This window comes from Oncorhynchus tshawytscha, linkage group LG09 (genome assembly GCF_018296145.1).
Source record: "Oncorhynchus tshawytscha isolate Ot180627B linkage group LG09, Otsh_v2.0, whole genome shotgun sequence".
Taxonomy (NCBI): domain Eukaryota; kingdom Metazoa; phylum Chordata; class Actinopteri; order Salmoniformes; family Salmonidae; genus Oncorhynchus; species Oncorhynchus tshawytscha.
The window spans coordinates 50,667,622-50,685,972 of record NC_056437.1 but is presented as its reverse complement, the minus strand read 5'-3'; the positions used below and the strand labels follow the sequence as shown (position 1 = coordinate 50,685,972).

Genomic DNA, 18,351 nt, shown 5'->3' with positions numbered 1-18,351 from the left:
GCAGGGAGGCAGCCCTGCAGGTCCCAGGCAGGGAGGCAGCTCCCGGGGAGCTCACTGGGAGGGAGCGGTGTTCACATGTGCAACCATACATTTACATTTACAAATCTTCTGCAAAAATTAATCTGACTGTAGGACAAATAAGGTCCATTGTGTTAGCGGGGATGGAGGGAGAGTACAGAGTCATTCGAGACCATGTTCAAACAGGCCCTCCCAGCAACTTTTTGAGAGAGAGAGAGAGAGAGAGAGAGAGCCCTGCATGGCACTTTATTTTGGGGTGAAAATTACACAGTGAGAAGGCTTACTATGTTATTTGTACTGATTATCGATCGCTCAATGCCACCCCTTTGCTAGGCAGCTTGGCAGTGTCCCGAGAACCGCTGGCAACCTTGTTCTCTAGGGAGGGTAGTGTCCCAGCCAAGCGGCCCTGGGCCTGGAGGAGTGTAACCCAGTGATGACAGTGGTTCTCTGTGATGCTGGACCACAGGGGGGCCCCCTGGGGCTGGGAGTGCTGCTCTGTGGTTTTGCCCTCGTTGGGTTGGCTCACTGCCGACGGAGCTCTGCCGACTCCTGGAAGACCGACTGCTCCTGGAGAAGCTGACTCTGCTTTTAGAAGTGGCCAGTCAGAAAGGCGGGGCACTAAATAGGGAATAGGGCGCCATTTGGGATGCACCCGGTGCAAGTCACTCCTGCTACACAGAACTCAGGGGAGAAGCTGCCCTTTCTGCCTTCACTCACTGGACCAGCCTGAGGTTTCCACCTCGCACAGCCGTGATGAGCAAAGTTCCTGAGCTGCTCACAAGCAAAACGCTGCCCATCTAACTCTGTCTCGTCTACAAGGTCTTAGCAGCTGTCATTAAGGGTTAAAGACCGACATGCTGGGGATGGGGATGACTCTCCCCTGTAGGTCTTTGCGTCTCCAGTGCCCCTGGATATAAGGGAGAGCTTGAACATCTCCTGAAGATTAAAGGCACACAGAGATGGAGTGACACGAGCTAATAGTGTACAAAGGCAGGCAAATGGAAAGGCTTTAATTGACGTGTGTGTGTGTGTGGGGACAGACACACACTCACACATTGACCCTCGTGACGAGCAGCGCGCCCTCAAAAGGATCTGTGTGTCCGGTCGGTGTGTCTCAGTGCCATTGATCTCTTTAATCAATTGATCTGGCTCTCGTTCGCCACTCAAAATGCATTAAGGTGCCACTCCATGCACCTTTATAGCTCTGTTTGGTTGGTGGCCTTTTTTTATGCTATTATTTGGTATAAACATGATGAGGGTTTTTCGAGGGCTCATAGAGTACTTGCAGTGTGTGGATTTTTTTAGTGATGCACCGATATGACATTTTTGGCCGATACCGAAATCGGATATTTTCCTTGACAAAAAAACGATACCGATAACCGATGTTTAACATTTTAGCGGGCTTTTAAGCATTCTAGTACAGTTAAATAGTTAACACACAAACATGGACGCAGTGGTCTAAGGCACTACATCTCAGTGCAAGAGGCATCACTACAGTCCCTGGTTCGAATCCTGGCTGTATCACATCCGGTCGTGATTGGGAGTCCCATAGGGTAGCTCACAATTGGCCCAGCGTCGTCCGGGTTTGCCGGGGTAGGCCGTCATTGTAAATAAGAATTTGTTCTTAACTGACTTGGCTAGGTACATAAAGGTTACACACACACACACACTGGCCAAAAAGTTATTTTGTTGGCATTTACGCATGTCCCCATTACCAGTAAAACATAATCAAAACCTATTTCTTTCACCTACTTGCTGTGCTGTTTTTGTTGTTCTTTTGTTCAGTTGTTTCTTTTTCAACCAAGATTGCATCATACTGTACATGTCATGTAAAGTTTCAGCTCTGTCTGTCCATGGCCTCTTCCTCGGTGCGCACTGGCGCTGTGTCCGTTTCCATCTTGTCCAGCTGTGTATGTAACATTTCATGTAAACCCTGTTTCTTGTCTGCATCAAAGTAGCGATCCTTGTACATAACATCGAGCCTGGTGGTAAAGAGAGAATGCCACCAAATCGCTTGTTCACAGCCTATGTGGGCAGTTTTGCGGCCGGGGCAAACTGTTGTCAAGGGCAACTGTTTCATTCGCAAATGTGGGCCAGTAAAAACATCCACCTCGTCGGGAAAAGAGTCCATCTTCACTCCATAGAAACCAGTCAGCACTAACATTGCACACTAGCTGCTAGCTAACTGTTTAGCTTAACATTGACAAAGTCAGAGTAGGCATGTGCACTCCACTGTCATGTGGCAGAATCGGTAGCGTTAGAATTAGGAATTAGAATACGAATACTACACTGAACAAAAATATAAATGCAACATGTAAAGTGTTTGTCCCATGTTTCATGAGCTGAAAATAAATATCCCAAAAATGTTCCATACACACATAAAGCTTATCTCAAATGTTGTGCACATTTTTTTACATCCCTGTCAGTTTTGTTGAGCAGGCGTTTCAATGTCATGATAGAGGGTCTCACGTCTGCTGCAGGCGCTGTCGATGAGCTTATTTCTCGAGTCAGTTGTTTGGAATGGAGCTAGCTGGTGTGATCATGTTTCCAAGTTTCAAACATGTTGTCAAATGCCATTGAAATGGCAGCAGCGGTATGACAACTAGCGTATTCATGAGCATGATATACGACTTTCCTCAGTACGAAACCCTTGATGACCCACTGTGCTGTCAGACTCACCATGCACATGGGGCTGATATCGCTGATCCAAATGTCAGTCATGAAGCTAATAGCAGTGACGATGTTACTGTGTTACTCCGCTAGGGCAACTTATGAAAAATATTATTTTTAAAAAAAATGTCAAAGTGTACCGGTGCTCGACCAGTCGGCGAAAGCCAACATCACCCACGACAGAGAACGGTTGATTGTCAAGGGCAATGAATTCCATTATCTTGCCGTTAATGGATTTCGCCTTTGAGTTGTCTTGCTTACCTTATTCTTTCAAATGACTGCTGAAATGACTTGTTGACTGCTCAATCCACACAGCAGACATTGTGGACTAGGTTAGGAATGCTGTGTTGCACGTGTAGCGCAAAATTGTAGGCAGCGTCATTATGTCATGTACCTACGTTGTGTACAAAGATGTTCTCATCTTTCTGTGCTATATAGGCAGGCACGTCAGCTTTGACTTCGATTTTGCACATCGGCGTTAAACTAGATATTGGCATTTTTAGCTAATATCGGCCGTTCTGACATGTTCATCCCTAGATTTTCTATTACAAATTAGATTTTGTAATAAGAATGGTTGGTTATGAGACGTGGTGAAGAAGAGAAATAGGCTAGTTGATTTTGAATCCTGCCTTCTTCATAGACCAGGGCGGCTGTAGATGTTGCCAACCTGTTGTTTATTCATTTTGTATTTTCTGCTGCAGCTAACTTTTATGGTGCGTCAAATACATTTTGTAGATGTAGTGACGAAAACAAGAGACGATATTGTTTGCATGCGAAGCCAAATGACTGGCTCATGTGCTCACTGGATAGAACAGAGACATCAAATTACAAGGAGACGTATGAACTAGGAATGTATTATTTGTGTGTCGTGTCACCTCTACTTTGTGTGTGGTCGGGCTCTTCTCTGTGTTGCTCTGAGGTCTGCTCAATCTCATCACAGTTGTTGCGTTGTGTGAAACACCAAGAACAGAACGGTCCAAATCCCTTGATAATATGGGCTGTTTGATGTCACGGTCCAGAATTTCAAGAGATAATATTTTTTTTTCACAATGAAGATCTCATATACTCGAAGGCCTGGCTGTGTCGTGTCATTCTCACATACCGTGTCTTTTCTCCTATATTGTGCTGGATACAGCTCGTGTCGCATCCCTGGAAGAGTGATTGTCTGAATGGCCTCGGGCCGGTTTCCTTGGTCTTCACTTCTGCCCCATGTCTTCACTTAACTGAATACATGAAGGTGGGGATGCTCATCTGACAGATCTCAAAGTTTTTAAAGTTTTTTTTTATGGTGCCCACTGCAATTGTTTAGGGGCTTTCCCTGCACTCAACATAGCTCCCAAATCCAAACTGACATTGGTTATCTTAGCACGAAAGACACTCTACACTGTTGCAAAACTCTCCGTCCCTTGAAGGAAAATCGTTGAAATACTGTACGCATGCATCACTTTGACAAACTTGTCATAAATACTCACCACAATATTCCTCGTCTGGAGTGATGTCAGGCGATGGTATTTTTTTAAATATGAAAAGCCATTGGTAAAATGGGAACAGCATGTCGGTCCCAGCTAGGGGAGTTCTGGCTTGCGAATATACAAGCTTTCCAAAATATTATTTCATAGACAGAACCCACAGGACAAGGCTCCTTCGAGCCGTCTTCTTCTTGGTTGAGTTCCAATGATATCTGTGGCCACATCAGAGCGTTGGGCCCTGTGATATCTGAGCCTGGTGGCTTAAATTGGAATGGCTGGTGGACTTAAAGCCTACCATGAGGTCCAGCTCTGGGAGACTGGTCAATGATGTAACGCTCATTCAATAACAAACCATTAGCCTTCCAGGCAGGCACACAACGTCTTTTTTTAACGGTCCCGTTTCCACGGGGGGGACGGGCTCTTTCCTTTCTTTCTCTCTCTCTCTCTCTCTCTTTCTTTCCATCTCGCTCTCTGTCTTTCTTGACTCTCGTCACCGTTCTCCCCTCACTCAAAGGCTTGAACAAACAAACAAACAGCGGGGGGTTTGAGTCTCAAATCTATAATTCAAACCAGTCAACTACTGTGAGGATGTTTCCTAGCAAACCGTCAAGATGCCTCTCGGGATTTGAGTTAAAATCAAGGAACGGCATGTTCAACACTTTTTAGGGTTCCCCTATAAGTTTTAAACCTTCAATCAATGTTTATGTAATTCATCACACATCAACTATAGGGTTTGATTATATATGTAGGCAGAGGTTTAGTGTTATTTTTTTTAGGTGAGGGAGCGCAACAAAAATAATGAATGATGTCATAATTTCTCAATCAAAGTTTGTACCGACCGACTATTGAATATCATTATAGAATATGCATGAAATGCATCACCCAATTGCAAAGTCTACCTATGCCCACACATACTGTCTCAAGAAAAAAACTGATATTTTTAATACCCTCAAACACAAAGTTAGCCATACCTAATAAAAAAATAGGCCATCATCACTGTCAATAAATCTTGACGTTTTTCCGGTGAAATGTCCAAACTGCATGCCAATCATTTGATCTGAATCAGTTTCATGGAATATGCATTGAGCTCTTCTTGAATGACTGTTTTGTGAGTGATCTAAAGCAGATGGTGTTAATTAACAAACTACAAGCCTTTCTTGTACTCCCATTTTGTTTCAATCAAAGCATATATCATGCCTAGCGGCGCACACTGTTGAGTTTTGGGGACCTAGCCACACATGACGAATTTCTGGGGACTATTCAGTTTATGTGAAGAATTAACTGAGGTGTTTTTGGTGTGACATATTATAGGCCTGCTATGCTACAGGATATGCTGTTATATTCCATTCTGTTATGTAAAATACAAATGAATCATTATGTGATCTTGCAAGACTTTGATTCAGCTTTGATCGAACTTTACTCAACGAGCACCATTGTGAGAAGTGATAGTCTTCTATTTGTAATAATAATAGATGTAAGTGATGAGTAGGACTGTTAGGGGCGTAGGGAACAGATCTTGATGATGAGGGTTATTTTAAGCGATTTGCGGTGCTGAAAGGACAGCACCGTAACCAAGTGGTCACATATCGTTCTGGGTTCCACTGCGCAAGAGGGAGTTTTATGAACGTCAAGGCAGACGCGCGGTGAATTTGGATCCTAGATCCTAGATCTCGTTGGTGTGGTGATAAGGTTCATGCGGGGGGGATCAGTTTGTCTGCGTACGCAATAGAGGCGGTACGTTTCTGTCAGCTAAGCACTCGGACAGTAGGGCGAGTTCAAGTGCGTCGTAGGCCTACTTAAGCCCCAAGTCCATAACAAGCTGTTTTGAGGACATCCGTTTCAGCAACCCCTGAAGTTTTCTGTCAGTGGCAGTTCTTGTTATGTCAGATTTGGCCCGCTCAAAGGGCCTCTGCACACACCTACAGTTATTCATAATTCGCGCCCCTGCCAGCGAGAGAAGACAGGGAAGAAACCACCAATTACCTACCTATAGGCTGCTATAGCCTATATATTTATTGAGTTTGTCATTCTATCGTTTTCATGGAATTTTAGTGGTAATTAAATAGAATTGATTTAGAATTTATCCAAATAAATTTTCCAGAAATATTTTGACCTTGAATATTTAGCATCCTCAAATTGAAAAAAGTGAGGGAGGGGCATGCTGCAACATCCCTGTTGGTACGGCCACTAATAGATTGTGGTGGACAGGGTGGCAGCAGTCTAAGGCACTGCATCGCAGTGCAAGAGGCGTCACTACATTCCCGGGTTCGATCCCAGGCTGTATCACAACTGACCGCGATCGGCAGTCCCATAGGGCAGCGCACAATTGACCCCAGTTTAGGGGAGGGTTTGGCCGGGGTAGGCCATCATTGTAAATAAGACTTTGTTCTTAACTGATTTGCCTAGTTCAATAAAATAAAATAAATAGATACGTCCATGTTCTAACTTCAGGTGAATCAAGGGGCTTAGGATGTGTCTCAACAGGGGGTTTCCTCACAGGCTTAAGTTGATGTTTAATTAAGTTACATTAAGCTAAGACGTAGCAGAACACACACCATCCGCATCTCACCTCCTCTGTCTGTCCGGCAGCAGCAGATCTGCCTCAGAGCAGTGCAGTGCCGGATGAAGGGGTTTGGCTCTCACTCTCACACACACACATGGCTGAGAGGAGTGAGCCGGCACAGATTTCCACAGAGCGGGGCCTCGCAGCCTACCTGCGGACGGCGCACACCGTGCAGGGACGGTAACCATGGGAACGGTATGCCTTGTTCCAGGCGGCCGTAGAGAGGGCCCAGCCCAGCAGGTGGGCTCTGAGATACGAGAGAGAGGAGCAGCTCGGGGCTGTGTGGAATAGGGTAGGAGGGAGGGAAGAGGAGGAAGGAGAAGGGGAGGGCATATCCACTGGAATCACTTCAGCCACAGGGGCAAAGAGAATTAATCAGACAGAATAAATTATGACATGAAAGAAGATCATCCACCCCCCTTCTCTGTGCATGCATTAAGCAGCCATGTTTCCCTAATCCCCACTATTTACTACTGCATCTAACTCTGGATGGATAGGGATGATGCATGCGGTTTTGGATAGATAGAGGATTTGGGTGTGTATGGACTGTTTGTTCTGGTTTTGAATGGATTGATCCATTTCTCCTGTGTTGAGTTTAACGATAGCAATCGAACTGAGCAGATGGAAAGCAGAATCAGGGACAGCGTAGACTTCATCTGTGTCATGTCAGTGTCAATGGCTAATCAGCACGAGTTTGTTGTGCTTTGAAGAACAGGGAGTTCAGGGCCTAGTTAGACAGCTAGACAGACAGTGTTCACCTTCCTCAACAGTAGGTGCAGGGTGTTGAGGGCTACACTGTAGTAAGTCAATGGAGTCTATCGATAAGAAAGATGTTTTGTATGGTTTATAAACGATTTAAATAAAAATAACTATTTTAAAGACAGAAAGAAAGATCTCTCCAGATCTTTCAGACCGATGCTGGAGCAATGTTCTGATTGGTCAGTTGCCTCACACCTGTTTTGTCCACCAATGATTTGTTCATCTCCACTGGGTAGATGTTAGGTTGGGGAGAACATTCCCCTCCTCCTTCCTTCAATTCCTCTACCATCCTCCCCTCGGGAGGTAGAGGGTCATCTCTAAGGTCAAAGTAGAGGGAAAGCTCTCTCAGACGCAATAGATAGATATCAAAGGCATTGTCTACGTCCCATATGCCACCCTATTCCCTTTATAGTGCCATTAGGTTTATTCATTAGCATGGCTTTGTTTGTAAACACGGGAAAGCAGAATTTACCATTTACACTTCATAGACTGATTCATGGCACGGGAACTTGTGGTGATGTTTACACAATTCGGTCATCATGCCGTTCTCTGGGGGGGCGTTGAGATGTCTGAACTGAAAGTGACCTCTTAGACTGAAAATGTTACCACTTCCATACGGAACACAGGGCTGCCATTCTTATTTGCAATTTTCCGTACGCACGCACACACACACACACACACACACACACACACACACACACACACACACACACACACACTGTTAACAGATATTAGTGGTCTACATGTGTAGTATACATGCATGTTTTCTATCCAAATGTAGTCCATAGCTCAGAGTGTCTTTGAAGCACCCCCCCCATCAGAGACTCTCCTCTCTTCTCCCAGTCCTTTGACGTTCCCACCAGTTAACCCATAAGAGTCTAAGCCCTCTGTCTAAGCTGGGGGAGGGGGGGTTCTACTAAAGCTTAATTGTTTTAAGAAGGTCATACCAAGGATCATTTTTCTATTTGATTTAGAATTTTAAGACCCCTTGAAGTATGAAAAGTAGTATACTGCTATTAGCCCATACAAACACATTGAATTACAGATTCACTACATGGAACAACAGATAGCCCCCCCCCCCCAAAAAAAACAACATAAAACGGAAGTTTCTTCTGAAGTGTCTGTTCTATGTCTGAGAGATAAACTACACAACCAAAAGTATGTGGACACCTGCTTGTTGAACATCTCATTCCAAAATCATGGGCATTAATATGGAGTCGGTCCCCCTTTTGCTGCTGTAACAGCCTCCACTCATCTGGGAAGGCTTTCCACTAGATGTTGGAACATTGTTGCTGGGTGTCACGTTCTGACCTTTATTTCCTTCGTTATTTAGCATGGTCAGGGCGTGAGTTGGGGTGGGCAGTCTATGTTTGTTTTTCTATGATTTTGGGATTTCTATGTTTCGGCCTAGTATGGTTCTCAATCAGAGGCAGGTGTCATTAGTTGTCTCTGATTGAGAATCATACTTAGGTAGCCTGGGTTTCACTGTTTGTTTGTGGGTGTTTGTTTCCGTGTCTGTGTTTGTTCGCCACACGGTACTGTTTCGGTTTTGTTCACGTTTATTGTTTTTGTATTAGTGTTCATGTTGAGTTTTTTCATATTAAAAACATGGACACTTACCACGCCACATCTTGGTCCGATCCTTGCTACACCTCCTCAGAAGAGGAGGAGGAAAACCTTTACACTGGGACTTGCTTCCATTCAGCCACAAGAGCCCTAGTGAGGTCGGGCTCTGATGTTAGGAGATTAGGCCTAGCTTGCAGTCGGCGTGCCTGGCTCGCAGTCTGCGTTTCAATTCATCCCAAAGTTGTTCGATGGGGTTGAGGTCTGGGCTCTGTGCAGGCCAGTCAAGTTCTTCCACACCGATCTCGACAAACCATTTCTGTATGGACCTCACTTTGTGCGAGGAGGCATTGTCATGCTGAAACAGGAAAGGGGCTTCCCCAAAATGTTGCCACGAAGTTGGAAGCACAGAATCGTGTAGAATGTCATTTTATGCTGTAGCGTTAAGATTTCTCTTTACTGGAACTAAGGGGCCTAGCCCGAACCATGAAAAAACATTATTTTTCCTCCACCAAACTTTACAGTTGGCACTATGCATTGGGGCAGGTAGCGTTCTACTGGCATCCGCCAAACCCAGATTAATCTGTTGTATTGCCAGATGGTGAAGCTTGATTCATCACTCCAGAGAATGCTTTTCCACTGCTCCAGAGTCCAATGGCGGTGTGGTGATCTTAGGCTTGTGTGCGGAAACCCTTTTCATGAAGCTCCAAACGAACAGTTCTTGTGCTGAATTCCAGAGGCAGTTTGAAACTTGGTAGTGTGTTGCAACCGAGGACAGACCATTTTTACACATCTAGCGTTTCAGCACCCAGCGTTCCTTTTCTGTGAGCATGTGTGGCATAACACTTTGCGGCTGAGCTGTTGTTGCTCCTAGACATTTTCGCTTCACAATAACAGCACTTACAGTTGATCAGGGAAGCTCTAGCAGGGCAGAAATTTTACGAACTGACTTGTTGGAAATGTGGCATCCCATGACGGTGTCATGTTGAAAGTCACTGAGCTCTTGAGTAAGGCCATTCTACTGCCAATGTTTGTCTATGAAGATTGCATGGCGGTGTGCTCGATTGTATACACCTGTCAGACCGAAATAGCCAAATCCACTAACTTGAAGGAGTGTCCACATACAGTACATTCTGAAAGTATTCAGACCCTTTTACTTTTTCCGCATTTTGTAACATTACAGCCTTATTCTAACATATATTAAATTGTTTTTTTTCACTCATCAATTTACACACAATACCCCATAATTATAAAGCAAAAACAGGTTTTTTTGCAAATGTAATTTTTTAAATAATAACAATTTATTATTTAACATAAGTATTCAAACCCTTTACTCAGTACTTTGTTGAAGCACATATGGCAGCGATTATAGCCTTGAATCTTCTTGGGTATGACGCTACAAGCGTGGCACACCTGTATTTGGGGAATTTCTCCCATTATTCTCTACATATTTTCTCAAGCTCTGTCAGGTTGGATGGGGAGCATCTCCTGCATTGTCTTGGCTGTCTGCTTAGGGTCGTTGTCCTATTGGAAGGTGAGCCTTCGTCCCAGTCTGAGGTCCTGAGCAGGTTTTCATCAAAGATGTCTCTGTTAATCTTTCCCTCGATCCTGACTAGTCTCCCAGCCCCTGCCACTGAAAAACTATACATTTGCAACAAGAAATTATACATTTGCAACAAGAAAAATCCACTTTGTCATTATGGGGTATTGTGTGTAGATTGATGAGGAAAACATTGAATTAAATCCATTTCAGAATAAGGCTGTAATTTAACAAAAATGTGCAAAAAGGGAAGGGGTCTGAATACTTTCTGAATGCACTGTACTTTTGTATATATAGTGTATAAGAAATATCAGGAAACATTTGTTTCATTTTTTAAACTTGTATTTGACCCATTCTTTTTGGCACTAAACAGTCTCCATATTCACTTCCATCCATTTTTTCAACTGGTACCGGGGGACCGTCAGACGAGTCTTGTGAGGCCTGTGGGTGTCCTACAGAGAAACAAGCGACGTATGTGTTTGTGAGAGTCTCACCTTTCCACAGAGGGTGAAATTATGTGTAGCCCAAACTATTCGGGCGCTACAGAAAGGAGTTGGCAGATTGGCTGTACCAATTTCAGACAAGTCCCAAGACGCTTGTGGGGGCCGTAAAGCAAAACAGAGAAAACCATCATGTTCGCGAGAGTCTCACCTTTCCATAGAGGGGTAATAGTAGTTTTGTAGGCTAAACCGTTTGTATGCTACGATGGGATTGTGAGAAGGCCGATTTTCGGGATGTCTCATGGTCTGACAAACACCACTCCAGCTCTTGTCATATTTCACCACAGATGCAGAAGTGTGACATAGGCGATTGTGATGGATTGAGATGCATCCAATGTAAAAAAAAAACACCAACAGATATCTCTACCTGAAACTGATTTTAATTGGGATTTTTGTATTATGCTAATTTGATTTCAGCAGGGCACAGACATCAATCTTAGCGGATTAACAGGGCAACAGTAAACATTTGTCCAAAAACAAATGATGCACCAATTGAGATATCGCATGTGACTAACACATTTCAATGAATTACTATAGGTCCCTCCTTGGGCCAATCATTGTAACGTTGTAAATGACGCATCTCTATGGCAACACGCATCCGTCACCCAGGTTTTGTCCCAAGTGCTATATATTTGTGGGGGACATTAGAGTCTACTAAGTGTGTAGAGGAGAGGACATCCAGTCCGGCAGGGCAGGGCCACACCCCACCCCTGGCAGTGGGACGCAGCTGACTAGTAGCCATGCTGTGGGAAGGTCTGCCTGTCCTGATCAACCTAATTCTCATATATCAGGCATAGATAGGACTCGTGCCTAAAGGCGTCTGCAGGCTTCCCAACCGAAACAGTTCGGGAATAGTTTGTGCATTTATTATGACGACGTTTTGTGACGTTTGTGTTAGTTTTGGACTTCGGTTAGGGTTTTGCAGGCTGTTCGAGCACACAACATTTTTTTTCTCAAGGCCCGCGGAAGTTCGGGAGCCGAAGTCTACGCAGCTTCATCGGTAATTGGTGAACAGTATGGATTCTTCAATAAAGACTATGTTGTCATAGAAACGAGATGCGACTCGTTTTCATGCTAATTTTATCATTAAGTAATACTGCACCAAACATCTTAGTTAGATGTAAAATCTCCTCGGGCAAAAACGTAAAAAATTATGGATCGATTTCCTGAGTGATCTCAGATTAATTCGGACAATTTTGAGGAAGTTCTCTTGCCGCTTTTTTCTCGTTATTCAAGCGAACGTATTTTATTAAGGGAGTATGCGAGCACACTCGTTCGGTTCGCTTAGCCGACATCGGCTAGCCGCCAGCCGAACTGGAGCATGCAGACGCCTTAACCCACCATACCGTATCCATAGAAATAGAATCCATTGATCCATGGATTCCATTTCTATTTCCTTATCTCAGTTTATTATCTCACCTTGTTAGAGATCACCCATCTCTCTGTCTTTTCTTTTTTTCTGTCCCCTCTCTCTGCTGTCTTTCCCTCGCTCATCCCCCTTTCTTATTAATCTATTGTCTCTCCTCCAGCACTCTAATGCCAGAGCCCTCGGCATTCTTTGTATTCATCTAGAACAGGGATGACGGTAACCAAGTTTCCATCTAACCTTTCTATGCGAGTAAAGTACATGTCGGATAAAATATATAATGACAGGCCTGATGGAAACAGAACATTTGTCAGGAAAATTTCCAAAATGTCGACAAAAACAAAATAAGCGAGACAAGGTAGGATCTTTTTGTGTCTGTAAAATGAATTATTCAAGAAATGTCTGTGGAAACGCTTTTATACGCAAATATTTATATAATAACCATCATGTCGAAGTAAATTTGGGAGTCACGCGATGACCTGTTGTGTGGTCCTCCCACTACGACTCGTCGGGAAATCATGCAGTTTGTTAGGCTACATATCAAATAAATGACGATGAACTTCACAGGGTGGTGAAAGTGCAAGGTGATGAGCTTGATGCTCTTTTCCAATAAATGTCGAGGGTCTTATTCTGGTGCCATGATCATCGATGCTTGGCTGCCATTTGACTAATACAAATTATGTCGCTCTTTTGTCCATAATAATCTCATCAAGTAGACTATACCCCTGCGAGCTGTTGGCTAGAGTGCCAATACCAGTGTGCCAATACACCACGTGTATACCACGTGCCAATACACGCTATATAATGCTACATTTTTTTGTTAGAAAACCATCCGTATTCGGTACATGGGAATTTAACCTAAAAGTATATTTTCATGTGAATTACATCATCACGCACAGCCTTTTAACCCCCCCCCCAAAATAAATTTGATCGAAACACGTCTCTGGTGGGGATGCAGATTTTAGAATATTTGCATGAAAATATGTCGCCAACCTAGCTAGTGATACAGTATAGAGGGGGTTTTCATTGACAAGGGAAGCTGTGTTCAGTTTGGGAAATCAATAAGTCTATTGTGTCATCGACCACAACATAAAGCCTGGTGGGAGTTTTTTTTTTATGTGCTGTGGTATTTCCCAGGGGGGCGCAAATTCTGTTTTCCAAAACCACCTGTGAGTGAAAGCTGGCCCAGCCGCCGTAAAGGTTTCACTATGATTCGCACAGTGCTGAATGGATTGTCTGTTCAGCATCATTACTGCCAGACCATTCAACCACTGACTGAAGGGATTTGATTCAAGGGGATATTTAAGAACATTTCGATGGCGTCTTTTCCCTCAGTGTACGGGATTCATAAAAGGTCATGTGGGTTGTAGACGAGGATCGCGTCTCAATCCCCATTCCCTACCATAGCACCCAAAAAGGTCAGAGAGCACAGATGTAGGATCTTAATTTGATCATTCTTTTGTTGCTGGCTTGTAGTGTATTCGAGTTTTAAATATGTAACTTTTTGAGTGACATGACCAAATTCACAAAGAAATGTGTGTTATAGATATGTCATTCTCATTGAAAGCAAGTCTAAAAAGTGGTAGATAGATATGTTCTATGTGCGCTATTTCTATGCTTCCCATTCTTAAGTTTTGCTTTGCTTCTTTTACTTTCGGTTTAGTACACCAGCTTCAAACAGCTGAAAATACAATATTTTTGGTTATGGAAAATATATTTCACAACAGTTTAGATGGTACAATGATTCTCTACACTATACATTTGTCACATAAATGGAAATTAGGCAAACTATTAACATTTTTGCAACCAGGAAACTGGTAAGTTTGTAATTTCCACATTTACATTTCAGACTTGATTTGCCCTAACAAAAAATGTCCATTAATTATAATACACATAATAATCCATCACATTTTTTGTCGCTGCAGGATTATTTTCCTGCTGTAGCAAACTGGCTCAAATTAAGATCCTACATCTGTATAAGTCTTGACATTTCAAACAAACAATGAACACCCAAGAATGACCACACACGTCATACTTCTGACTTTCAAGCCACTTTGACAATGCTCTTATTTCACCGCTTACTGTCTGGTTCTGTGTACAGAACGCCACTAGACAAACAAATATGTCTGGTTCTGTGTGTTAAAAGGTTTATCTATTGTGTTGATAAACCATAAAGAGGAGGAAGTGATGATTTCCACCAAGATTTATGATTCTGTGGTCATCTCATTTCCCTTAATTCTGTGTCAATATTTTGCATCAATAGTTACGGATGACTCCTCTGATGATATAAACGAGAAGACCATTAATTCGCTTTTAAAGCATGATCATTAAAGACCATTTCAGTGGAGCTGAACACGTCTTTATTGTGGTCTATTTGTGCTCATTTAGATGGAGATATAATTCCTCTGCAAGTCTGTGTATTGAGTTGGCCTGGTCTGTCTGTTTGTCCTTCAGTCCCGTATATTGTTCAGTTAAAGACAGAATGGCTCGGCAATGGAGCATTCCCATAGTGCTGCTAGGAGGTAACACTTAAGATACTAGATCCCTTATGATCCGCCTCCTGCCCTACCAACACAGCCCAGCATCTGCCCACCAGCATACCATAGATGTCCACTGTGATGTGCATTGGCTGTGTGTGTGTGTGTGTGTGTGTGTGTGTGCGCGTGTGTGGAGGGGGGATTTAGTATTTTAAACATGCCTTCGTTGTTATGTCTGCCCAGGCTTTGATGTTCTCCAAACCTCCAACTAAGTGCCGCTCATTTTGGGTAACTCTGGAGAGGGAGAATCACTTCCAGATTGGGCTTCCTACTCTGTGTGATTGGGTGTTGGGTTATAATGGCAGGGAGTGGCAATGACGGGGAAGGGACGTTAGGAGTACCTCTGCCTGACCGTCAGCCACTAGACATGGGCCCTGGGCACTGGATACATACACATGCAGAACGCATGTAAGTACACACACACACACACAGAGTTGGGGAGTAACGGTTTACATGTAAGGGATTACAAAAAAAAAACGGTAACTGTAATCTGTTACGTTACCAGCAAAAATATTGTAATCAGATTACAGATTCTTTTGAAAAACTAGATGATTACTTTTCAATTCAGAAAGGATGTTTGCGTAAAAAAATATTTGACACTGTTTTTTTCAATGACATTCAAATCAGCATTGAAAAAACGTGCAAGTTTAAGTTCGTTCCACCTGAGTGAGTCTGACCACAAGTCAGAGACCACTATGATGACACACCAAATGTGTTTGATAGATCACAGGAAAAGAGCAGGAATAGGCTTTTGTAGGCTACAGTCCCAACTATGTCTTCCAATGGTGCGACTGCTGTCGGCATCCAAAGATGATCTAACTTGAATAAATGCTTGGAGGTAAGGATGACAGCAGTGGTGTAGCCTACAGCGATACGGATATCACTTATTATTGATATTTACATAGCGCATTGATGTCAAATTTGCTCTATCAACAGCTGCATAGTGCGGATCCCAGCCTATGGAATAAAAGTGACACTTTTATTGCTCAATCTAATTCATGCTGATAAAAAAATATATATATGTATTGATTCTTGAAGAATATAACTTATAAATGCCTCATGAGCTTAGTTCAACTGTCACACTCCATGAGAACCCAAGAAATAAGCTTGTTTTACTCCACTGTTTGTAAACAATGTAAATGCAAACCAACACTGTATAGCCTCAAAACATGGTTTAAATAATAATTTTGAACAATTTAAACAAACGTTACTGAGTTTGGGTAATCCAAAAGTTACATTACTGATTAAAATTTTGGGCAGGTAACTAGTAACTGTAATGGATTACATTTAGAAAGTAACCTACTCAACCCTGTACACACACACACACATGAAACTGTCTCAGTCTTTTTATAGAAACCATAAACTTAGTCATCCAGAGAACTTTTGAAATTATTTCCACCCCTGGCCTGGACCCATATATAAACACATAGCCAGTTCCGGGATCAAAAATAACGTGAAAGTTTCAGGTCTCATTTTGAAGACATCCTGTGCCACCTCAAACAACCCTTTCACTCTCTCTGCACTGCAGTCGGGTGTGGGTTATTTCCCTACCTTTAGATTCAGCCTCTATACCCCTGCTCACCCAGACCTCCAACCTGTCTCTCACCTTTCAGTCAGTATGTGTTGAATGTGTGTGTATGTGTTGGGGGGGGTAGTGTTGAGAGAATGTGTGGATGGGGATATGTAGGTATTGTTGAAAATGTATGTGTTGGTGGGGGGTGTAGTGTTGAGAGAATGTGTGGATGGGGATATGTAGGTATTGTTGAAAATGTATGTGTTGGTGGGGGGTGTAGTGTTGAGAGAATGGAGGGGGTATGTAGGTATTGTTGAAAATGTATGTGTTGGTGGGGGGGGGTAGTGTTGAGAGAATGTGCGGATGGGGGTATGTAGGTATTGTTGAAAATGTATGGGTGTGTGGGTAGTGTTGAATGTGTGTCTGTATGACTAATGCCGCAGCCCCACCACAGCGAGGCTCTGGCTCAGTCTGTCTCAGTGTGGCTCAGTGTGGTTCAGTGTGGCGGTGGTACAGTGGATTGGTAAACAGTCACAACTGTCTCCCATCTCGTTCATCTGTGTACTTGCCTGTCTATGTCTGCAGCCCAGAGGCTCAACCTGGGATTTCACAGGGGCCACATATAGACTACACTGTATACGGTGGGAACAGGCTCTCTATTGTAATGAATAGTAGATTACATTACAACCATAGTTGTCTTCTGTACTTAACAGAATGGTAATTCATGTTAACTTGCGATTGATTCACACGGGAAGGGAGTGTTTTGTCAGTGGTACTTTATGTGTTCTCCTCATTCATGTAGTGACAATGTTACAAAAATATAAAAACTGGCTTGACCCTGATTTGGATTGGATCTCTTTACTTTACAAAAATCACTTTTTTTTCACCTACCTGAAAGCCCCAAAGACCATTCAATCGAAATGATTCTACTTCATTCAGCCATGAGATATAACAGAGGGTAGACCTAGAGGAGGAACAGAGAAGTGAGTGTGTTTTAATCTAAATAGAGAGATTAAAGACGTTACTCTCAAAGCACTCTGGCCGTACTCTAGAAAGGACCCCCTAATTTCCGCTTCAAAAAACCCTACTTAGGTCTGTGAAAACCAAAGAATACATTATGCGCAAAGTGTTTCATCAGCATAGGGAATGAAGCGGCAGAGACAAGGGTCAAGGTGTAGCCTATTGGCCGTCGGGGGTGGAGGCCATCATCCATCATTAATTCCCAGTGATGTCTCAAACACCATTACCTCTTTTATTTAACACCGGATTCCTGTTCAAACACAACCCCGCGCCAGATAAAAGGCAATAACAATATGCTAATAGATGTCCTTTTAAGTGAAATTAGATTATTGCAGGAGGAGCACTGTGCGTTTGCCGTACTTTAAAAAGGTTTAATATCTAATTGGAATTTTGTCTTTGATGTTATCGGAGACCGAAGATTGTCGATTGGAGTTGGATTGAAGTCTTGCGTTAATTTCACTTCTCTTTGGGTGCATGCGCACTTTCGTGCATACGTGTGTGTTCATTTGCACTCGCTCCTATGCATGTACGCACTAGTCTGTCTCTGTTACAACGACAGAATCACAATTATGTCTAAGTTGTGTGTGTGTGGGGGGGTTAAATAGAGGGAGGCTGATAATTATACGTTAAAGGAGTGCACTCATTTGGTCTCTGCGAGTGTGTGTAAAGGAACACACATAGTGAACCACTTCAAGGACGACAAATTGCCTTTAGGAAAGGCAAGACATCAAGAAACTGAAATATAACATTGTCTGGCGACTCTAATGTTACAAGGAAATGGTACGTCAACCTCAGACCTTGAAACGGAACCAGTGGTCCCGGAGGGTTTTTCT

General features: G+C 43.2%; 1 protein-coding gene across 13 annotated transcripts in view; it reads left to right on the top strand.

Annotated features, from left to right (window-relative positions):
• The window catches only part of LOC112258094 (transcription factor 7-like 2), a 72,198-nt gene that overhangs the window by 26,155 nt on the left and 27,692 nt on the right, over positions 1-18,351 (top strand). The window contains exon 1 of one of the 13 annotated variants that reach the window (XM_042327024.1): positions 12,665-12,806. The exons of the other annotated variants lie outside the window; for them this stretch is intronic. Coding sequence (XP_042182958.1) covers positions 12,729-12,806 — 78 coding nt within the window. The 5' untranslated portion in view covers positions 12,665-12,728. Of the gene's footprint in view, positions 1-12,664; positions 12,807-18,351 lie in introns of those variants that run through there. 13 annotated transcript variants of the gene reach the window in all.